This window comes from Schistocerca americana, chromosome 7 (genome assembly GCF_021461395.2).
Source record: "Schistocerca americana isolate TAMUIC-IGC-003095 chromosome 7, iqSchAmer2.1, whole genome shotgun sequence".
Classification (NCBI taxonomy): domain Eukaryota; kingdom Metazoa; phylum Arthropoda; class Insecta; order Orthoptera; family Acrididae; genus Schistocerca; species Schistocerca americana.
Genome location: NC_060125.1, coordinates 152,566,206 through 152,591,073, shown reverse-complemented (window position 1 = coordinate 152,591,073; position 24,868 = coordinate 152,566,206). Strand labels below are relative to the sequence as shown.

Sequence of the window (24,868 nt, the reverse complement as noted above, 5' to 3'; positions counted from 1 at the left end):
GATGTTTTGCTGTTGCACGACAATACACGGCCATATGTCAGTCAAACAACCATGGAAGCGATTGAAAAACTCGGATGGACAACATTGAAACACCCGCCTTACAGTCCTGACCTGGCTCCATGTGACAATCTTCTCTTTGGGAGACTGAAAGACTCTCTTCGTGGAACAAGGTTTGAAGATGATGACTCCCTTGTGCACGCTGCCATCCATCTACAGCGTTCGAAATCTGTTAATTCGCGTCGTGTGGCCATTAACACGTCGGAAATCTTTTGACGGGTGTCCCCTGACAGCTCCGCCAATGCACTGCCTTCTGTACGCAACACTACTGGCAGCTGTACATACACTCCTGGAAATTGAAATAAGAACACCGTGAATTCATTGTCCCAGGAAGGGGAAACTTTATTGACACATTCCTGGGGTCAAATACATCACATGATCACAATGACAGAACCACAGGCACATAGACACAGGCAACAGAGCATGCACAATGTCGGCACTAGTACAGTATATATCCACCTTTCGCAGCAATGCAGGCTGCTATTCTCCCATGGAGACGATCGTAGAGATGCTGGATGTAGTCCTGTGGAACGGCTTGCCATGCCATTTCCACCTGGCGCCTCAGTTGGACCAGCGTTCGTGCTGGACGTGCAGACCGCGTGAGACGACGCTTCATCCAGTCCCAAACATGCTCAATGGGGGACAGATCCGGAGATCTTGCTGGCCAGGGTAGTTGACTTACACCTTCTAGAGCACGTTGGGTGGCACGGGATACATGCGGACGTGCATTGTCCTGTTGGAACAGCAAGTTCCCTTGCCGGTCTAGGAATGGTAGAACGATGGGTTCGATGACGGTTTGGATGTACCGTGCACTATTCAGTGTCCCCTCGACGATCACCAGTGGTGTACGGCCAGTGTAGGAGATCGCTCCCCACACCATGATGCCGGGTGTTGGCCCTGTGTGCCTCGGTCGTATGCAGTCCTGATGGTGGCGCTCACCTGCACGGCGCCAAACACGCATACGACCATCATTGGCACCAAGGCAGAAGCGACTCTCATCGCTGAAGACGACACGTCTCCATTCGTCCCTCCATTCACGCCTGTCGCGACACCACTGGAGGCGGGCTGCACGATGTTGGGGCGTGAGCGGAAGACGGCCTAACGGTGTGCGGGACCGTAGCCCAGCTTCATGGAGACGGTTGCGAATGGTCCTCGCCGATACCCCAGGAGCAACGGTGTCCCTAATTTGCTGGGAAGTGGCGGTGCGGTCCCCTACGGCACTGAGTAGGATCCTACGGTCTTGGCGTGCATCCGTGCGTCGCTGCGGTCCGGTCCCAGGTCGACGGGCACGTGCACCTTCCGCCGACCACTGGCGACAACATCGATGTACTGTGGAGACCTCACGCCCCACGTGTTGAGCAATTCGGCGGTACATCCACCCGGCCTCCCGCATGCCCACTATACGCCCTCGCTCAAAGTCCGTCAACTGCACATACGGTTCACGTCCACGCTGTCGCGGCATGCTACCAGTGTTAAAGACTGCGATGGAGCTCCGTATGCCACGGCAAACTGGCTGACACTGACGGCTGCGGTGCACAAATGCTGCGCAGCTAGCGCCATTCGACGGCCAACACCGCGGTTCCTGGTGTGTCCGCTGTGCCGTGCGTGTGATCATTGCTTGTACAGCCCTCTCGCAGTGTCCGGAGCAAGTATGGTGGGTCTGACACACCGGTGTCAATGTGTTCTTTTTTCCATTTCCAGGAGTGTATATGGATATCACTATCCTATTGCTTTTGTCACCTCCGTGCAGACACCAAGAGTATTTGGCGAATATTACATTGTGAGATAACGCGAAAAACTATGAAAGAGTTTCTTAGTCTTGTGTACGCCTAAGGTAAGGGGTAAAAATACTAGTTATATTACAGCTGCGTAGGAAAGTTGTCATTCAAACAGATGTATTATAGAAAATGGAACGCTTGACAGAAGCCTAGTAACAGACTTTGTGTACGTTGGTATGAACCAGCGCTGTGGCGGAGACAAGTTTCGGCTGCTCAGTATTCATTTGGCTGGCTTGTGAAACAAGTTGTGTGTGTGTGTGTGTGTGTGTGTGTGTGTGTGTGTGTGTGCACGCATGCGGCCGTTAGCAGCGGCGGCAGGAGCAGCGCGGCGCGGCGCCACTGGCGACACTCACATGGCCCCCACGTAGAGCGCGTCCCTCTTGGCGTCCAGGAAGAACGTGCGGTAGTAGAGCCGGCCGCAAGTGAACTCCCGCACGTGACCTGAAACAAGTCGCCGTGCCGGGGCCGGTCACACGCGCTCGTAAACACAGCAGGCGCTACACTGCGGCAGCAACTAGGGCCGTTCTCGGCGCTGCTAAAAGTCGCCATACAACCGTGCACAACACGGCGACACTGCTCTCACCCTGCACAGTACACATCCAGATGTCTCACTCACCACCAACTGAAACTACGGCAGAAACGTTCGATCAGTGTCAGTTAGCTTAACAGTAAAGCAGTAATCAATGCTGTTTTGGATACCACAGTGCTCGTGATGAAGGTGATATGCAGTTCTCTTTCTCCGACCTCTCAACTAACTTACCCAGCCAGATAGAGAAGGACCTACAGTTTAACGTGGACTACGAGCCTCGACATTTTTTCACACCCTTGACAGGGGTGAAGAAAGTGATAAGTGAAATAAGTGTCAGACAAAAATCCTAGGAGAGACCTGGAATCGCACATGAGATCAATGCATTTAGTGTCTGGCACTTAACCATTTAACCAAAGTCAACAATGACAGTTCATACATTTTAGAGAAACATGCGTGCACTCTCTCTCCCCCGCCCCCTCCCCTCCCACCCTCTCTCTCTCTCTCTCTGTGTGTGTCACACACACACATACACACACAAACACACACAGAGAGAGAGAGAGAGCTGCTAGTTGGATTATTAGTCGAAAAGCAACATTGGCGGGCACATATATCAGCGTGCTTAATTCTTTCACTATCACTGGGACGTATCTGCCTTACGACAGGTTATCAGAGGACCAGTGGGAATTTGCTGTATGTTATTGTTATGTATTGAGAGAGATAAAGTCTGTAACCTCACAAATCTTCTTGCTTTTCTGAACTGTTGTAAGGCTTATTGCCGTTTTTAAAAAAAAAAAAAAAAAAAAAAAAAAACTTTATTTTCTGTATCATAGTATTTATACAGTGTAGCCCACTACCTTAATTGATTAGTGGGCCAAGATCTCATACATTTATACAATACAATTGCAGCTATTCTAAATATAAGTTAGTAACTAGTTAGTAGCAAATAGCAAAGTACTTTGGAAACTACAATGGGCAGTTAGTATGTTAACTAAGGACTATCAGTGACCTAACTAAACTAATTATGTACTAGTCACTAATCCTGCAGCGTTACAAAGGTGTCAGCTAGTAGTACAAACCTACTATTAGGCCTTGCCCATTGAGCTAACCCCAATGGGCGTGCCCCTGACACTGGGCAGGCCATGGAGTTGGTTGCTGCAGGTTCCTAAAAAGTATCTATAACTAAGTTCTACAACTACACTTAACCTAATGTCATAGTTGGGTGCGTTGTCTTGATCGGTAGGGCTGCTCCCCATTCCCCCTAATCCCGGGGCTCGGCGGATTCTGGACTGAAGAGTCGACCTTTCCGTGCCCGGGCTGATTGGGAATAAGGTGCTGTCTTGATCAGTAATTTAATAAGTCCCTAATCATATGCTAGTGTGGTTCATTCAGGTAGTCCCTTAAGACTTTTTGTGAAACCGCGTTAGCCAGTTTGTTGATGGTCCGAAAGGTGTCTTGATGTCTTAACAGTCTGTATGTGTTATTATGAGGTAGTTGTTCGCGTAACTCTGAGGCCACATCATTGAAGAGCGGGCACTCGTAGACCACATGGTCAGGAGTGCCTTCCGGAGCACCACAGTCACACGTAGGTGTCGCCTTTTTCCCAAATCGACATAGATATGTCGAATAGGGTCCATGCCCAGTGAGAAAATGGATGAGTCCCCTGGTTGGTTCAAAATAAGTCATTTCTATTCTTTCCCTGACGTGTGGCAGTAATTCGAAGGTCCTGCGTCCTGTTTCTTCACTTGCCCATGAAAGTTGCCATAGCTGTTCCCCTTTCAATCTGATCTCAACTTTGTTGTCAGTCCTACTCCCCAGAATTTCCTCTATCTTGTCCAAGTTTCCCTTTTTTGCCCAGTACCAGGCGGCCTGCTCCCGAATTTTAATATCTAGTGGGCAGAGTCCCATTATGACTAACAGGGCTCCTCCTGGTGTAGTTCTGTAAGCCCCCGTTGATCTCATAACCATATTCCTCTGCACTCTTCTCACTGTCATGGCAGGCACCACCCTCGTGAGCCTGTGCGCCCAGACTCCTGAACCGTAACCCACTATGGAGGTGAGTATGCTATTGTGATATAGTTTGATGAGATGTGGTGGGAGGTGGAAGCGTTTGTGTCCAATGGAGATGAGATTGTTGAGTACTTGTAGAGCTCTTTGTGTTACGGTTTCAATGTGTCTATCAAATGACCACTTCTCATCAATGATGATACCCAGATATCGAGTCTCTCTTCGCCTTAGAACAGGTAGGCCCTCTATCCTAACAGTTGGATTTCTTACTAACTGTCCCTTTAGAAGAAGGTATGTTGATTTAGTCGGTGAAATTGTCATCTTTGTATCTCGGCACCAATGTTGTAGTGTTTGTATTGCTTGTTCTATTTTTGGCTCAATGTCTTCTCGGCTTCGGCCGCCAACCAGTAGAAGGAGGTCATCTGCGTAGGCTATCACCTCCAGCACTTCATTAGTTTGCTGTAATTTATCCAATAAAGGTTCCATGTGGATGTCCCAGAACAGGGGACCTAGCACGGAGCCCTGGGGACAGCCCTTCGTGATTGTTTTCCTTACCCTTGTGCTAGGGGATGATAGCCAGACCTCCCGGTCCTCACAATAGCTCCTCAGACACCCATATAGCGGCCCTGGACACTCCTTCTCCCGTAAACAGGAGAAGAGCGAAGGCCACCACAGGTTGTCGAAGGCGCCACTTATGTCCACCATGATGCCGACAACGTACTTGTACGGGGTAGAGCTACAGACCTCAGCCGCCAGGGCGATTGCATCAGATGCCGAACGCCCCGGCCTAAAGCCAAATTGCCTGCTGTTCATCCCGCACAGCACTCGGTGCGCAGCCAGTCTGTCAGCTAGCAGTCTCTCCAGGACCTTCCCAAGCAGATCAATCAGGCAGATTGGCCGGTACGATTTTGTTTCTGCTGGGTCTTTATCGGCTCCTTTTTTGATAATAACTACATTTGCCCTTTTCCAAATTAGAGGGAACTTTTGCTGCCTCAGACATTTGTTGTATAGGTAAGTCAAAGGGGCAACTATCTGGGGAGCCAGGAATTGCACCACCTCCGCCACAATGCCATCTGGCCCGGGAGCTTTCCCTATCTTCAGGGTTTTTATGTGGGCAGCTACCTCCTCTTCAGAGAATGGGTAGACTGCCGTATCATTTCCATATATGTTGCTTCTATAGTGCTCTCGTAGCTGCCGTTGTTCATTTGTCTCTCCCTCCGCTGTATCATCAGGCAGCAGGGACTGGAGAAGAACCTCGGCAGTTTCCTGCCAGGTTTCTGTCATCCCGTCCCCACGCCTGACGGTTGAAAGCTCCACCAGAGAGCGGATTTTTTCTCGGACAAGCTTGTAGGGAATTCCCCAAGGATCGAGAGCAAGTTGGTTTAGAACAAAGTGTTCCCAACTTTTGGATCGTACTTCTCGTAGGTGTTTGTGGAAATTTTCTTTTGCTTCCCGGTACAGTTGCAGCCATCTTTGTTTCTCAAGCCAGACGACACTGCGCTGGTAGTACCTCCTGAGCCTTCTGACAGACCGACGCATCTCCTCCAATTCGGCTGACCATGGCGACGGAGAGGCCGCTATGGCCTTCCTTCTAGTAGGTACGGCGGCCTTCACTGCTCGAGTTATTGCTGTAGTCAGTTCTTCAGCTCTTTTGTCAATGTCGATGTCCAAAAGTCCGTCACCTTCTGGTAGTGCAGGAATGTCGCACTCCCTGGCAAGTTTCTCCCAGTCGGCTCTTTTATAGTTATATTGCAAGTCCCACCCCATGGCCCAGCGACTGTCCCTGTTTCCCACACTGAAAGAGATAAGATTATGGTCACTGGTGGTAGCATTCTCTATCACTTCCCACTGCTGGATTAGGTGCACCGTGTTGGGCGTAGCCAGGGTCACGTCAATGTTTGTGCCCTGGCCACCTCCCGCCACATAAGTCGGAGGATTTCCAGGTTTATTGGCTACCACCAGCTGCAAGGCCATAATGGCCTCTTCTGCCTTCTCTCCATTTGAGTCCCTGGTGCCGCTGTACCATAGGGGGGACTTAGCATTTATATCGGCAGTTATAATTACTTTACGCCCCCGCAACGCCGTGATGACTGTGGTAAGATGTGCCAAATGTCTTTCAATATCATCAGCGTACTGAAAATACATATTGATGAGGACTATGGTGCCAGATGGAGATTGCAGCTCCACGACGTTGCAGTGGCTGGATGAGAATTGTGTGAGAACTATGGCTCTCATAATTCTATTTGTTATAATTATTGCCGATTTTGGGTTTTCTCCACTACTTATGACTTGCCATGTCGCGGCTGTGAATGCTAGTTTCCCATTTAGGGAGTACGGCTCTTGCAGACAGATCAGATCCAGTCTCCTCTCCTCCACTTCCTTACGTAGCTCCTGCATCACTAGTCTACTGTTGTGGGCGTTTAGTTGTCCAATGGTGATTTTTGTCATTTAGTTATTATGGAGAATATGTATGTATTCTGTCATTTGGCCAGGTCTTATTCCAGTCAAACATGATACGTCCATTTGCTAGAACTGCTTGTGCGTAAATGTCGTCCAAGTCAAATTTTTCCCCGCGTCTTTCAAAAAGTTTCTTGAGTAAGTCCCGCAAGGCTCCGAGGTCGGTGGGGAGATTCACTGACTTTAGCTGGATTCTGTCTACGGCCTCCATTACCGAGAAGGTGACTCTCCTGCCGTTTTCGTGTCCCACCCGGACCACGTGTCTTAAGGCAGTGGTCAGGGTAGTCGGCTGCTCTAGTCTCGCTAATTGCATGGTAAATTCAAGGTTAGGATAGACCCTGACTGGGTCGATGGGTGGCAATCTCACGACAGGATCTTTCGTGGATAGTTCATTGGAGCTCGTTATTGTGTTCTCCTGTAGTGGTTGTTTTGTATTACTGTTCTCTTTCGTTGAGATTGCCACCGTCTCTGTTGCAGGATGCCATTGCCGTTGGTCTTTAGTCGGCGTAGTCCTCCGGCTTTGGGAGGAGGGAGACTTGACTATAAGAGGCTCAGTTTGAGTTCCTCTGTCAGTTGTGGTGGATTCCGTCTGAGTGCTCTCATCCTTTGTAGTGACTGAGGCGTCAGTGAGCGATCTCAAAAACATCTTAAAGGCACTTGCCCTCATGGCATCCCTCCTCCTTTTGCTCGGGGATTTTCTTTTGGTCATCCTGTATGCTTTGGCTTGTTCAGCCATAGTCTATCCTTGAGATTAATCTTTGCTCTAAGAGTCTGTAGGTGGGGCAATTCCGCCCAGTGGCGCCACAAGGTTTTTTGCCCCTTCTTTTACAGGGGATGCAGACTGTTGTTGCCTTAGAGTCTTTACGGACATGTCCGTCTTCGCCACATTTTGAGCAGGCCGACCCCCTGGTACAGTGCCTCAGAACGTGGTCGAGATCTCCACAGTTGTGGCAACGCGGTACCACAATATAGTCTCGTGTATTTATGGCGTGAAAGCCGATATAGAGTCTGCCCATTGTAGTGATCTTTTTACACATTTGTGCCGAGACCTCAGCGACGTGGTGAACCACGTCACGGTCCCGAGGTCCTGTTTTAAATCTCAATTTGAAACTTTCTTTAAATTCATCCTCTGTCATATCTTCAAAATTTTGTGCCCTCACAGTTTCATGAATCTCCTCATTTGACATAATTGTCGGTACATCATACAAGATGACCAAAGGGTTTCTCTTCCTCGGTGGCTCGCATTTGACCACCGAGTTTAGTTTAGCATTATTTAGTAATTTCATCTTGTCCTCTTCAGAGGCCACTTCTACTATTACAGAGTTCTTACTTGGTTTGACCTTATTTATTTTTATTTTATCTTTTATAGGATTTACTGTAGTGGTGAGTAGCTCCTGAATTTTTCTTACGCTAGTGTCCTTGCCAGGTAAGGTCCTTAGAAAGACCGTTGTGTCAGCCCTCTTTGTTATCTTAGCTATTGTATCCCTGGTTGTTTGTGGTTTCGGTGGCGCTTGTGCGACCACCCCTGCCCAGGTCTTGGCCGGTTGTTTCCTCAATCTTTCATTTTCCTTTTGCAACTCTTCAACACGGCCCTCGAGCTTGGCGTTTGCTATGGCCCACGCCGCCATTTCATTTTTAATAGTTGTTAGTGCCGCCTGGCTAATCTTCCCGTTTTTAATATTTTGCTCAAGGAGCAAGGTAATTCTACTGTGTCTCTGCAAGACGTTTTCCTCCATTACCTGTCCTGACTCGTCCTGGGGAGCAGGTACAGGCATCAATGAAGCTCGCGATAGCGCACTCGACTCACTCGTTTCTGGCGTCTCCATGTTTGAACGAGTGAATAAAAGAGGTGGGAGCCCGTCTCTTGCCCCGGACCGGCTCCTCTGGCATGGCGTTTGCCACTTGCTAAATGTATGTGAGTACAACCAACTATTGTTTTATTTTTTGGATTTATATGTTTGTTAAATGATAATCTGGGCTGCGCGGGATTAGCCGAGCGGTCTCGGGAGCTGCAGTCATGGACTTTGCGGCCGATCCCGGCGGAGGTTAGAGTCCTCCCCCGGGCATGGGTGCGTGTGTTTGTCCTTAGGATAATTTAAGTTAAGTAGTGTGTAAGTTTAGGGACTGATGACCTTAGCAGTTAAGTCCCATAAGAATTCACACACATTTGAACATTTTTGATCATCTGGGTCCGCACTCCTCATTTCCATCCTCATCCTACTAACGTAAAAGTCCAATCTGGCAACACACGACAAAGAGGTATTAAATAAAGGAAAGATCGGAACGTGATGGCGTGTGCGCCACTAGTCACTACCGAGATATATCGTCCATTTAAGTTTGGTTTCCACCAGTAAATTTGTTGTGAACAGAGCAGAAACAATTGCATTCACCATCGGAATTAGCTCGTTTTAATAGAATTTTGATGAACAGGTTGATACTCCTCCTAACAGATCTTACAGAAATAATAATTTTTTGTTCGTATGCGGTGATGTTGGTACGACTGAGTTTCACTCGCGGGTCGTATGCCTCTTACACAGGACGCCCTCTTTGTATCGCTGAGACAATGCAGCACCTTCGCATAAAGCATTCAAAAGAGACTCGGTCAAGGCCGGTCATTTCACAGTCCGTAAGGGGTTCGTCATGGCACGTTCTCGCCAGTAGCCACCGAGATGGACACTTATTAACGGTACAGACACACCCCTTGAAGTCAGATATGACAGGTTAGAAACTAATCCCCGCTTACATGCGCGGGTGACATCCTGGCACCAATCGAAGGTTAACAGCCCGCTGATGAGGTAGGAAGTTAGGCCACCCAACAGAAGAACTGGCGGCAAAAGTGTAGGAAGAGTTATGACACTTTCGAAAAATACACATAATGGTAGAAGGAGAAACGAGCATTTGCTCGTGCGTCATGGGCTAACGCAAAGGCTAGAGCTCTCATTGGTTGCTAATACACTCCTGGAAATTGAAATAAGAACACCGTGAATTCATTGTCCCAGGAAGGGGAAACTTTATTGACACATTCCTGGGGTCAGATACATCACATGATCACACTGACAGAACCACAGGCACATAGACACAGGCAACAGAGCATGCACAATGTCGGCACTAGTACAGTATATATCCACCTTTCGCAGCAATGCAGGCTGCTATTCTCCCATGGAGACGATCGTAGAGATGCTGGATGTAGTCCTGTGGAACGGCTTGCCATGCCATTTCCACCTGGCGCCTCAGTTGGACCAGCGTTCGTGCTGGACGTGCAGACCGCGTGAGACGACGCTTCATCCAGTCCCAAACATGCTCAATGGGGGACAGATCCGGAGATCTTGCTGGCCAGGGTAGTTGACTTACACCTTCTAGAGCACGTTGGGCGGCACGGGATACATGCGGACGTGCATTGTCCTGTTGTAACAGCAAGTTTCCTTGCCGGTCTGGGAATGGTAGAACGATGGGTTCGATGACGGTTTGGATGTACCGTGCACTATTCAGTGTCCCCTCGACGATCACCAGTGGTGTACGGCCAGTGTAGGAGATCGCTCCCCACACCATGATGCCGGGAGTAGGCCCTGTGTGCCTTGGTCGTATGCAGTCCTGATTGTGGCGCTCGGCGCTCACCTGCACGGCGCCAAACACGCATACGACCATCATTGGCACCAAGGCAGAAGCGACTCTCATCGCTGAAGACGACACGTCTCCATTCGTCCCTCCATTCACGCCTGTCGCGACACCACTGGAGGAGGGCTGCAAGATGTTGGGGCGTGAGCGGAAGACGGCCTAACGGTGTGCGGGACCGTAGCCCAGCTTCATGGAGACGGTTGCGAATGGTCCTCGCCGATACCCCAGGAGCGACAGTGTCCCTAATTTGCTGGGAAGTGGCGGTGCGGCCCCCTACGGCACTGCGTAGGATCCTACGGTCTTGGCGTGCATCCGTGCGTCGCTGCGGTCCGGTCCCAGGTCGACGGTCACGTGCACCTTCCGCCGACCACTGGCGACAACATCGATGTACTGTTGAGACCTCACGCCCCGCGTGTTGAGCAATTCGGCGGTACGTCCACCCGGCCTCCAGCATGCCCACTATACGCCCTCGCTCAAAGCCCGTCAACTGCACATACGGTTCACGTCCACGCTGTCGCGCCATGCTACCAGTGTTAAAGACTGCGATGGAGCTCCGTATGCCACGGCAAACTGGCTGACACTGACGGCGGCGGTGCACAAATGCTGCGCAGCTAGCGCCATTCGACGGCCAACACCGCGGTTCCTGGTGTGTCCGCTGTGCCGTGCGTGTGATCATTGCTTGTACAGCCCTCTCGCAGTGTCCGGAGCAAGTATGGTGGGTCTGACACACCGGTGTCAATGTGTTCTTTTTTCCATTTCCAGGAGTGTATGTGGCGTGGATCTTTCTGAGACTCGTAAGACGAGAGGAAGGGAGCCATATGGAAAATTTTCGCTCTTTCGACAGGTGAAGCAAGTAGGCACAAGCTCTCGTTGGCTGACGCGGGCTTTTAGCAGAATTATTTTTGTTCAGACGCCGACGTTAGCGGAGCGAAAGAGTACTGAGAACATTCGGTTTCAGAAAGCGGGCCAGAGAGCATTCTATTCCGGAGGGTTATCAAGAGAAGAGTCTGACTCGGAGAGCGGCGGAGAACAGCGGGTTCCTGTTCCTGAGATCGAAGGGGAGCACTTGGTCTTCGCTCGACTTTCAAGGCAACACTCAAATAGGTGAGTATGCACGTTGCAGCGGCAGGACTTGACTGACTTTACCATTGTGTGAAGCTCAGGAATCTTCTGATCAATTTAAAGTCGTAATCAAATACCTCTGGGTATCATTTCGGTAAATAGTTAACCCCGTATCAATTGAATATAGATTATTACACAAGGCCATCAACGCGAGGGACATTGCTTCTCATGAAAATTGCGTGGAACAAATCTTTTAAAACAGACAGCTTAACATCAACCTTTACTTTCGTATTAATCACTGGTGCTCTGGCATCTGGCGACCACTGTACTAAATCATTAGTAGAATCAATAACAACAGCTTACAATTTCATTAGAGTTCCTTCCCAAATGTTCGTTAATAATGCACTTCTTGCAGTTTCAACGTACCACCGGCAAAGAAAAGCCAGCTAAGGCTTTGGAGAATTGTTTGGAGAATTCTTATAACTACAGGCTGCACTTGTAGGTTGCGTTATGTGACGTCCCCTCTCCCCTTTTGTTGTCTAGAACAGTTCTCCGATGCACTGCGTCTCCCTGTCGATCTCTCGAAGGCGTGAAGTGTCAACCCCCGCGCTGCAGCTGTAGAGGCGTCAGCTCCACACGTTGTCTCTGCTCTCGTTATTTGTGTGAAGCGTCGGACAATGTGTCACCCGGCGTCGTTGAATCCTGTTCTGTGGACAAGCGCTATTTAAATGTCGTTGTCGAATACAACGTCGCCTGCTCGATAATTTGTCGGCTAGCGTAGTCAGGCTCTGCGTCGTCTGCTAGATGAGATGGCAGCTGGCGTCGTCGAGGAACTCGTTGTAGGCGCCACAATGATGTGACGTTCCCTCTCCCCTTTTGTTGTCGCTGTTGACGTTGAGCCGCTACTGCTACAGCTCGGTCGGTGGAATGGAGTCGCGACGCGCAGTGATGGTTGTCCCCGTCGGATAACGTGGAACAGCACCTGAACATCTCTAAAGAAAATTGTTCCTCGCGTAATGTGTGAAAGTCCGTTTGGGGTCCGCACATTCTTCTCAGTGATGCGAACTGCTGATTTTAATTGTCTGTTATGGTTTTATTATGATTTCCTATGCCCAGTTAGTTAGTTATTGCAGTATTGAGTGAATCATTCATCACCGGCGTCGTTTCACACCACTGAAGTGAGGAAAAATTCATTTGCGGTTCAGTATCAGTAGTTGTTGTAACGTAGCTAGGCACAATTGTTCAATACGGCACGACGCAAATCCAGAGATAATCTACAATGGGATCTTGCTTTCGTACGTCGTGATATTATTTCGACAAAACACTCCTTCCAATGCTCAATGTTTATCAAGTCACCCTTTCAATTAAAATGTTCACAGTTAATTAATTTTGATTATCAACTATCACACAGTTCAATTAATGATGGAGCCAACACGCGAGATTTCCAATACTGGCGAGCAATTTTATTGTTCCTTCTTTGCAATTAGTATATAATCATCACACCAACGCAAACCGATGGATCAGATCAATTACAATTCTTTTCAGTTCGGTGATCGTGACAATTACGACAATTTGTATTATCTTCGTGCGGTCATATTAATGTTTCCTGCTCCAGGCTAATCAGGTATTGCAGTCTTCGATATTATGTCCATTCTTCGTTGTAACTGTTCACTTTGATGAAGGTTGAGTCCAACAATAATATCTCCAATAATTAAAGTTCATTAACTGGTCGTACACTATCAGAATATCACTTCAGCTCAAGTTCTCAAGTTAGAGTTCAAAATTGTTCAAATGTGTGTGAAATCTTATGGGACTTAACTGCTAAGGTCATCAGTCCCTAAGCTTACACACTATTTAACCTAAATTATCTTAAGGACAGATACACACCCCTGCCTGAGGGAGGACTCGAACCTCCGCCGCCGGCCGGTGTGGCCGTGCGGTTAAAGGCGCTTCAGTCTGGAACCGCGTGACCGCTACGGACGCAGGTTCGCATCCTGCCTCGGGCATGGATGTGTGTGTTGTCCTTAGGTTAGTTAGGTTTAATTAGTTCTAAGTTCTAGGCGACTGATGACCTCAGCAGTTAAGTGGCATAGTGCTCAGAGCCATTTGAACCATTTTTTGAACCTCCGCCGGGACCAGCCGCCCAGTCTCAAGTCGGAGTAACTGAGAACAAAGTGCGCGCATCTTTATCACACAATATTACTTGTTTTTTGAAAAGAGACAATTTCGTAGCGTTCCGTACTATAACAAACGGTGCTCTCTCTCGACTTGATAGCAAGCAAGCCAGCAAGCGACTAACTTATCCATGATCGAGCATTGTAGACACACTGAATTTCTTTTTCGCCACGTTTACAACTCTCTTTCATAATAAATGTTATCTCTGACCGACATATTACTTTGGACTTAAGTTTCATCGTACTGATTTGCACTTATTACTAAGATTTTTGATAGCTAATAAAAAGTAACCTTACTTTCTTTCCAGCTTTATATCATGACACACTCAGTAATTACTGAAACTGGTATTCATCAAAAGTTTAAGGTGTTGTATTGTAATGTTGATGCATTAAGTTGTTCTGAAAGCGGTGCTGATATTCAATACAATTAAAGTGGACTTAAAAGCTGTGAGCTATCTGGGGAAGTTAACCTTGCATTATTCAGCAACTGTTTCACCAGGTATCCAGTCTAGCTTACCAAATTTCCAAATAGACTAACATTAATTATAATCTTTTAATAGTCATCTTACGACAACCGGTGATATATGGCTCTGAGCACTATGGGACTTAACATCTATGGTCATCAGTCCCTAGGTGATATATATATATACAAGGAGAATTTAAATAAAAAGAAATAAATCAGTTTATATTTGGACATTTATTTTAACATTGATCATGGTTCCGTTAAAATTTCAGCATAAGGAGAATTTAAATAAAAAGAAATAAATCAGTTTATATTTGGACATTTATTTTAACACTGATCATTGTTCCGTTAAAATTTCAGCATATTAAACTTGATTCATAACTAAACTGGTGCCTTATTTAGGATTGTGAAAATGTGAGTTTGTAGTATTATGGAACACATCAAATATGGAGCCAAGATTGGGAGACTGCATACAACACTGCATTCATAAAATAACACACGAAGAACGTTGAAACATATGCCAGAGGAAATTAACCACAACCAACCGATTCAATTTTCACCCAAAGAAGTTACGTTCGTACCGCAATCCTGTCCGTCATGAAATTACCACACACTGGTATACTAAATTCATACTAACTCTCTGTGAAATCTTACCGAAAAGAATAGCTGAGGGCTACTTTGATGAATACATCACATGCTTCACGTGGTCAACTTGGTTTACACAAAGAGTGTAACTCCACAATAATTTTGATAATTAAAATAAATTACATCGAAACGCAATTTACAAAAGAAAAACCTCGAATGGTTACCATCGTCTTACTACTAACCTGATGGGTCAAACAATTGTATAAGCACGTGGTACAGGTACACCCTACGTAGGTTGAACATAAAGAAAAGTTGCTATATTGAAAAATATTGTCAAGACGAGACGTTATAATCTCACGCACATTCGCATTTAAGATTGATGATCATCAACACGTGGTTCCACTGTACTCACAAAGTAGTGACAAAGCAACTACTGGAAGATATTATGAACTTCACACTCGAATTACACTGCGTTGCAATTTAAGATAACATTAGATATTTTAGATCTAAACCTGAAATAAAGATGATTAAATTTTCAGTTAGGCTGAACTTAAGAAATCCATTGTCCTACGGACTTAGCAGAGACGCGCTTAGCCGGAGATCTTACCACTTCAGACGCTCGCCACGGACAGACTGCCTGGGCCTCTACCGAGGGTACCTCACAGGTACAAACGGTAGTGACCAGAGAGGCAGCTTCCTATACCAACATGACAAGGGACGGATAGGACCACACTAAGAATAGAAACCTCTTTGCTTTTAGAAAGTGTAGCTACCTGTTCCGACGTTGGTCCTACTGTTATCTAGCAGACAGGCTTGTCAACTACCATCAAGCATGCAACTAGAAATACATTTGCTCATTCATCCTTTCACGCAGAAGGGAAAGGGGATGACAGCTTCTTATCATATACAGTATTTGAAAGAAAGCGGATGTAGGTTCCGTGTGAGACTGTGTAAGACGCATTACATATAAACTGCGTTTCAAAGTGCAGTAGTGTAACAGATCGTTCTTGTTTTTGTGTAAAAGTAACACGTTCCACTGCTCAGTCTCCTCCCAAATAGAGTAAGAAACACCACAGTAAATTTAGAAGTGGGATGTATGTCATAAATGACAACAGATTTGAGAAATTAACATGAAAGGAATCCAACAGAGACCTTTCAATATTATTGTCAAAGTTGTCGTACCTGTCAGGATAACACTCTTCTCTAGATTATCACGACACTCTTATTTGGGTTTTCGGGTTTCTTGCACCAAGTGGCCGAACATCCCGAATAGGGCCTCTTGGACAATAGAGCCACACGAACATTTCATTTCAAAATGGTTCAAATGGCTCTGAGCACTATGCGACTTAACTTCTGAGGTCATCAGTCTCCTAGAACTTAGAACTAATTAAACCTAACTAACCTAAGGACATCACACACATCCATGCCCGAGGCAGGATTCGAACCTGCGACCGTAGCTGTCCCGCGGTTCCAGACTGAGCGCCTAGAACCGCTAGACCACCGCGGCCGGCTGGGGTGTTACAGCTACCTCCAAGTGTCACTGGTACTCCTCGGCTCTTGTCGCACTTCGAGTGGCTCGTTAAATCACCCGATTTTACTGCCATATAACAGCGGGCGAAAACATGGCAACCCTTGCCAAACTGAGGCCGATATCAGGGCTGGAGGTGGTGCTGAACACTATTAACATGTTCTCTCCTGCGCGTGACTTATTTTCAGACCAGTGTGCTTATTATAATTATTGATGCACAGATGACACTTCGACTGGTGATGACTTTCTCGCTGCCGCGTTCCATGGACGGCCTTGGCCTCGGGTATTTGGCCGTACGGAACCTCGGTAAGAGTGGCTGCCGGAGGGCAGACGCCACGGTCCGGCGGGTTTTCCGGCGCGGCACGGAAACCCGTGGATCGCCTCTTTTGTGACACAGGCGGCCACGCGCGCAGGGCTTTCGGTAATTAGTCACACGCGGCCCGCGGCGCGCGTTTCATTGAAATTCGACGTCGTGGCGCGTGACTGCGCACGCAGCCGTCGGCGGCCGAACCGGCGGCGATTCTGTTCCCGCTTTATGGCCGGATGGCTTTTGGCACAAAAAAAAAAAACCGGTGCAGCGTCACCAGAGACCTTTCAAAAGTTAGTATGAAGAGGCCTGCACGTTTTAGGCGGAAATATCACACATCGGAAAAACACACACACCTGGAAACTACAGAAATACACGCTTCCAAAGCCCCGAAGCATTATACGGTGCGCAGTACTCGATGTAGCAACGAGAAATTGGGTCCGCGAATGTTATTCTGGTCGGCTTTGGCAGTATTACACTACGGTGAACAAAACGCGATACTTCATGGTTTATAGAATTTCTTATTCATCCAAGTACGCATCGAGTTAATTTTACTTGTGAATCAGAACATTGTTTGCTGTGGAAAATAACAACGATCCACCCTCAGTCTCTGACCGAACTCCTTTTATTTATTTCTTCACCTATCATTTACCACACATTCAGGTCATAGCATCAAATATTACGTTAAGACACAAACGAACTACAGACATTGACTGCAAGTGGACATCGATTTAAGTCAATGGGAAAGATGAAAGTCTGGGCCGGAGTGGGATTCGAAAACGTCTCCTGCTTACTAGGCAGATGCTCTGAGCACTGAGCCATTCGTACACTGTGGTCATAGCAATTTGACGGGCTGCCGTCAGACCCAAATTCTCAACTCATCCACACACTACAAATGTGGTGCCCATTACCAGTTATCTTCATTACTCGCGGAATTTAGCCGACAGTTCTAACCTCGTTTGCATCCGCACTGGAGATCATTGATCGTCCTCGTCTTAATTACATATATGTGGTGTCTGTTCTTTGGGCTATATCCAATAGAACAGCCAAAATTTTAACAGTGAGGCAGTGATGCTGAAAGTGCTTCTTTTCTATGTTCCAGTTTCAACAAAACTCCAAGCTTATTTTATTATTTTTGTATTTTATTTATTATTTTATTATACTAGACGAAGACCACTTCTTTTTTCAATGACCGTCTTCAGCTGTGGCCTACAGCCACCTTCCAATGTAGGAAACCTCGTAAGGCTGAGCTTTACACGTGTCACAAAGGCAACGCAATGCACTCACTGAAAGAAAGGTAAAGCACCCGAAGACATGGTCATATGTCAGTGTAACTTCGTAAAAGTACCCACCATCGGTGGGTATGTGATAGGAGTTGCAGTTCTCTGTGACAGGATGAACGGCTACCAGAGAGTTTCAATATTGTTCGTAGCGTAAGTAGGCTGTGTAGGTTTTTCTGTTGGTAACGCCACGTAGCGCTCTGTATGAAAATCACTGGCTGTGCTGTGTGCAGTCTGTGGCCGGTTTGCATTGTTGTTGGCTATTGTAGTGTTGGGCAGCACGTAGCGTTGCGCAGTTGGAGGTGAGCCGCCAGCAGTGGTGGATGTGGGGAGACAAATGGCGGAATTTTGAAATTTTGTAAGACTGGATGTCATGAACTGCTATATATATTATGACTTTTGATGACTATTAAGGTAAATACATTGTTTGTTCTCTATTAAAATCTTTCATTTTCTAACTATGCCTATCAGTAGTTAGTGCCTTCCGTAGTTTGAATCTTTTATTTAGCTGGCAGTAGTGGCGCTCGCTGTATTGCAGTAGTTCGAGTAACCAAGAATTTTGCGAAGTAAGTGATTTGTGAAGAGTATAGGTTAATGTTAGTCAGGGCCATTCTTTTGTAGGGATTTTTGAAAGTCAGATTGCGTTTCGCTAAAAATATTTTGTGTCAGTTTAAGCACAGTCATGTATAATTTTTCTAAGGGGACGTTTCAGTAGTTACTGTCGTTACCAGGCCTGGGACGGTACATAAGGCCCGTGAAAAGGGTCAGATGTTGAGCGATCACCGTGAACGCACGGAGGCGTTGCGTACTCTTGTCAGGCAGCGTTATCACCACTTGGCACACTTACGAAGGGCCCTTATTGTTGTCTTCAAGAAGCTCACTTATCGTTTCAGATTTGTTGGGCATTCGTGTATGACAGTGGTCTGATGGGAACTGAGGGCAGCCATGCCGACGTCAAGGCTGATAAGGCACAGCTGTGTTACTCCTGGCCCCATGGTGTGGGAAGCCATCGGGTATCACTGTTATCATGTGACAGACTAACGGCCCCATTTTTCCATTAGACAATGCTCCTCCATATTCTCCATACATTGCACGTGCCCTATGAACTGTTTCTGTGATGTTGTGGTAAGCCCGTGGCCAGCAATATCCCCAGATCTGTCCTCTATTAGCAAATTCGTGGTACCAGCACGGACATCAACACTGTTCCAGCATATGAAAGACTAGTTACAACAGCTGTGCGCTAGCTTGTCTGAGGAGAGGATACTGTGGCTTTATGACACCGCACCCAGCGGAATCGGTGCACGCATTGAAACCAAAGTGGATGCAGTGTGTCTCACAATGCTAAGATCTTTACAAAAGTGACTCCCATATTCTATGCCCTCTGAAGTAGTTGCGACGAGTGCCTTTCGGGCAAACGTGTAAACTAGAATATCGTACCGTCACTAAATTCTCTGTTCACGATGGTTTCTCGCCGAAAGAAATTCATCCATAGCTCGTGACGTTTTATAAGGAGCTCGTTCCTTCACTTTAAACAGGTACTAAATGGGTGGCTGATGGCATAAATGGCTATACACTATTTAGAAGTGACTGTGTGAAGCGCGTCCCAATACTCAAAGCATTGCTGAAAACAGCCAATAGCAGTTTAAGGAAATGAAAGTCTTGGAAACATCTGAGACGGTCTAAAATAATTATGTGTTATATGATATGTGCCAAAAATGGTTCAAATGGCTCTGAGCACTATGGGACTTAACATCTGTGGTCATCAGTCCCCTAGAACTTAGAACTACTTAAACCTAACTAACCTAAGGACATCACACAACACCCAGCCATCACGAGGCAGAGAAAATCCCTGACCCCGCCGGGAATCGAACCCGGGAACCCGGGCGTGGGAAGCGAGAACGCTACCGCACGACCACGAGATGCGGGCGATATGTGCCAGTTTGTTGCTGTGTGTCAGCTGTAGGTCCATCACTTCACGAAATTGTTATGAAAGCAACAGGTTTAAAAACGTAAGTGTCTACAAGGTTATGGCCGATTGTTTCTACGACGAGGAGATCATTCCTATTCATTGCCCACGAAAAACAGCGCAAGCCTTCTAGATTAACTGTAAAAAAAGATGTGAAAAGGAAAAAGACAATGTTTCAACTGGATAAGGCGCCCACCTAGGGAAGGTCTTCGACAATCGAAGTAGAAAATGTCGGAGAATCCAATGTATTCATCTGATTTGTCCCTCCGACATCATCCTTTTTTCGCTTCAAAAGAAACTGCTTCCTGTAAAACGATTTAAGTCCAACGAGGGCGTTAAGGCAGCTGTAGAGGGATATTTTTGTATTCTTCCTAGATTAGTATTATTTCACTCAGAGATTGAATCAAATGTCTGAAACAACATTGGACAAAGTGCCCTGATGCCATTAACGGTTACACAGCACCGGCATTTCCACTTCTCTGACGATATTCTGGTTGAATACCTCCCTGTCCAAAAATCGAAAGAAGAAATAATGACTCCCCGGTACGACGTCGGAGAACTGGCGGAACATTCAATTGACCGAATAAACTTCAGTAATCACGAAGTGCGTTGTTGTACAGAGCAACTACGAAAAAAATCACATTTTAACTAAAAATACGTAATGTGTCAGTGCCAAGGGGAAAATTAGCCACCTCGTCCTCGCAGAGAATATCAAGCGAAGGATTCTAAACCGACCTGAAGTGTGAAGCAAGACTGTTTAGAAACCTTACCGGTTGTTGTGTCCCGCCAGGCAAGCAGAGCTACCAACTGCCGCTTTATAAACATAAACATGCACGTAATCTCCTATGTCTGACACGCACATATAGCACATAACCTTGACTAAAACTTCTTTCTGGTGCCATTTTCAACAACCACCTGATCACCGCATATATATTGAATATTGAATCCTCTGAAAATACAGTACAGTGGACCTACAAGAAGTGGAATCAAGGCTGTAACCTAACCATGTGATAAAGCGAAACGATGGAGGACTCCAATGCTTACTTTTTTTTAATGACTCTTCAGGTAATTTTATACTAAGTACTACCGCCAAATGCAGACCCGACGGACAGCAGTTTTAGACTATCTCCTAAAGTAGCTGGAAAATTAGGGAACGGTCAGATTTTGCATTTTTGTACATAACTAAACAGTTGTTGCATGTAGCACAGGAATTTAGCCAAGAGACGGGGACCGGAAATTTCATTAGTTACGAGAAACGACTGTCACTAATTTGGCTCTGAATATAGTTTCATGCAGATTTTTCTATTGCTATATGACTGACAGCACCTGCACGTAAAGCATAAATAAATTACGACTTTATTACGGCTAGTAGCGATAGGATCAGGAGTAACCAGTCACAATCCTGGAAGTATATTAAGCTTCAATCAGTTATGTGCGCTTGAGAAGGGGGAGAGGAGGTGTGCAGTTCCTGACCAACAGATCGTGTCGATTAAATCACACATCCCCACGCATTAGCTTGCTAAGTGAGTCCGTGTGAAGGTGTCGACGGTGGTTGGACTTATGGAGAGAAACGTTAGTTTGGCGAATTTCAAAGTGTTATCCGCCATGTCCCTGCAGAGACTTTCAGAAATTGCATTATATTTGCTTACCAAATCGGATACAACACCCAACATGCGAACGTTCGTACAAACTACGCTAAGAGAAGAACCTGATGACGGGTTACTCAACTTCACCATTCAGTGTGCTGCTCGAAAACGGATAAATAATGTGCGATAAAATTCAGGTTCGAATTACCGATATTTCGGAGATAAAATGTGCTGTACATATATTCTCGGTTACTAGTCTAGGACATATTTCCTCGACAAATAATTCAGATCTTCTTTAACGTTTAAACTCTGCATGTTTCGGTTTTGAAGCAGGAACAGAGTTTTCCTATTTGACTCACTAATGTCTTAACGTATCATATTCTGGAGCAACTATTCAATCAGGAAGAACATGTTTATTTCAAAGAAGCGAGTTTAAATGGTTCAGATGGCTCCAAGCACTATGGGACTTAACATCTGAGGTCATCAGTGCCCTGTACGTAGAACTACTTAAACCTAACCAACCTAAGGACATCACACACATCCATGACCGAGGCAGGATTCGAACCTGCGACCGTAGCAAGCGCGTGGTTCCGGTCTGAAGCGCCTAGAACCACTCGACCACAACGGCCGGCAAAGAAGCGTGTAACGAAAATTTTATGTGGTGCTCACTCTAAAATGGCCCTTTTAACCACTGGTCATTCTGCAACAGACTAACGGTGTATTTATTTCCTTATGAAGTTTGTTGTCAATAATACATCGCAGTATGGAAATAAGAATAATATTCACTATAAGAAGAAGAAACGTTCGCTATCCAGTACTCAGCTCTAGTGTGGCTATGACAAAGTAAGGAGTCATCGACCAGCAGTGTGCCACGACCGTGACGATGTGGATACGCCGAGTCCCGTCAGATCACCAAAGCTACACACCATCGTCGTGGCCAATACTTGGATGGGATACCGTCCGGATATGAACCTGTGCTGTTGACAATTTTCCCTTTGTCTTTACGACAGAGGGGAGAGGAGATTGGCGGCATAAAATCCCTCATCACCAGACTCGGCGCCAATGTCCCGGCCTGAATTCCAAACCTCCCCGCAGTTTCTCGTACACTGAGAGCTCACGACACTCCTGGTGCTGATCCGTCTGTCGGATGTGTCCCTTCGTGTTCAGAGGAGGAGGACATTTGCGGCAACCAGGATTCACCCTCTCCCTTCTCTCATTATCTCCAACACAAAATGGCTCTGAGCACTATGGGACTTAACTGCTGAGGTCACCACTCCCCTAGAACTTAGAACTACTTAAACCTAACTAACCTAAGGATATCACACACATCCATGCCCGATGCAAGATTCGAACCTGCGATCGTAGCGGTCGCGCGGTTCCAGACTGTAGCGCCTAGAACCGCTCGGCCACCCCGGCAAGCTCTCCAACACAAAAACTACGCACACACAGCTACAGTAAACGACACTTACGCACACAGCTCTCATACTTTGCAAAGGAAAGGTGCCTAAGAGTGGGAAGGACAGGATAAACCTTTCCCATCAGGCGGCTGATCCTGCAAATTGGGATCTGCCAGCCATTCCTGCCATAAAACTTTAGTTACATGTCATGTGATGAATTTGATGAATAATAAACTTCACTTCTAACACAAACTACGGCGTGCGCTCTTCATTTTACATAGTCAGTATCCCATTAAGTGGCGTTGTCCCCTACGTTGTAATTTTTACCTGTTTTTAATTTTACAAGATTTCCTTCGGCAGCGTGTGGTCGGACTTGATTAACTATGGTTGATGCTTTAAAATGTACCGGGTGATAAAAAAGTCAGTATAAATTTGAAAACTTAATAAACCAATAAACCACAGAATAATGTAGATAGAGAGGTAAAAATTGACACAGATGCTTGGAATGACTTGGGGTTTTATTAGAACCACCCCATATTGATAGGCGCGTGAAAGATCTCTTGCGCGCGTCGTTTGGTGATGATCGTGTGCTCAGCCGCCACTTTCGTCATGCTTGGCCTCCCTGGTACCCAGACCTCAGTCCGTGCGATTATTGGCTGTGGGGTTACCTGAAGTCGCAAGTGTATCGTGATAGACTTACATCTCTACGGATGCTGAAAAACAACATCCGACGCCAATGCCTCACCATAGCTCCGGACATGCTTTACAGTGCTGTTCACAACATTATTCCTCGACTACAGCTATTGTTGAGGAATGATGGTGGACATATTGAGCATTTCCTGTAAAGAACATCATCTTTGCTTCGTCTTACTTTGTTATGCTAATTATTACTATTCTGATCAGATGAAGCGCCATCTGTCGGACATTTTTTGAACGTTTGTATTTTTTTTTTAGTTCTAATAAAACCCACGTCATTCCAAGCATGTGTGTCAAATTGTACCTCTCTATCTACATTATTCCGTGATTTATTCAGTTTTCAAATTTATACTGACTTTTTGATCACCCGGTATTTCCTATTTTTGTGCACTAGCGAGAAAATACGTACTAATATTGACTCAAAACTGGTAGCTGTAGAAGTTCACAAGCTATGCCTTTGTAACTCAGCTTCAGCTTTCCAACTGCAGCTCTCTTACCTTACAGTGGCTGTTCACAGTGGAGCCCCCATTACTATCATTCTCGCCCCCGCCCACTACTGCGCCATCTACTCAAGTACGGGGCCTATTTACTTAGAACATACTCTGCTGGTTACTAGAACGTATCTATTCCTAGACCCATCCGTTTCTTAACTCTTCCTTGGACTGAATTACAAAATATGGGTCTGACTGCCTATGGTAGTCGCTTCCTTCGCTAACCTCTTTGTCACTTCTATCCCCGCGGAAGTTAGCAGAAGGGAGTCGGTTGCCTGTAAGTGTTATCGCGAGCGCCATCCAGCGGCAGACGGAGGCGAAGCCGTGAGAAGAGACGTCGGCGGAGATGCGGTCTGGCGAGCACACCACGCCGCCACCGCCTTGTGTCTGCTGGCGCATTGAAAGCCGGCAGGGACAGCAGCGCGGCTGCCCGGGCAGCCAAAGAGGACTTCGGCTACAACTTTGCGCTCGGAAAACACTGTTCACTTCTCGTCTCCTTACAGGTGCGCGTGGGTACTCATTACCAATCGGCCGTCTACTTATGGCTTACACATGAGCAAATGATTACAGAAAAATACCATGTTAAAAAAATGTAATGGAATGTAGTCGAATTAATTCATACATCAACATCTGCATCTACATCCATACTCCGCAAGCCACCCGACGGTGTGTGGCGGAGGGTACCTTGAGTACCTCTATCGGTTCTCCCTTCTATTCCAGTCTCGTATTGTTCGTGGAATGAAGGATTGTCGGCATGCTTCTGTGCGGGCTCTAATCTCTCTGATTTTGAGCTCATGGTCTCTTCGCAAGATATACGTAGGAGGGAGCAATATACTGCTTGACTCTTCGGTGAAGGTATGTTCTCGAAACTTCAACAAAAGCCCGTACCGAGC

At 46.5% G+C, this 24,868-nt stretch overlaps 1 protein-coding gene across 1 annotated transcript in view; it reads right to left on the bottom strand.

The window, feature by feature from the left end:
• Nucleotides 1-24,868, bottom strand: part of LOC124622010 (semaphorin-2A-like) — a 766,524-nt gene that overhangs the window by 299,518 nt on the left and 442,138 nt on the right. The window contains exon 2 of the mRNA XM_047147562.1: nt 2,189-2,276. Coding sequence (XP_047003518.1) covers nt 2,189-2,276 — 88 coding nt within the window. The remainder of the gene's footprint in view (nt 1-2,188; nt 2,277-24,868) is intronic.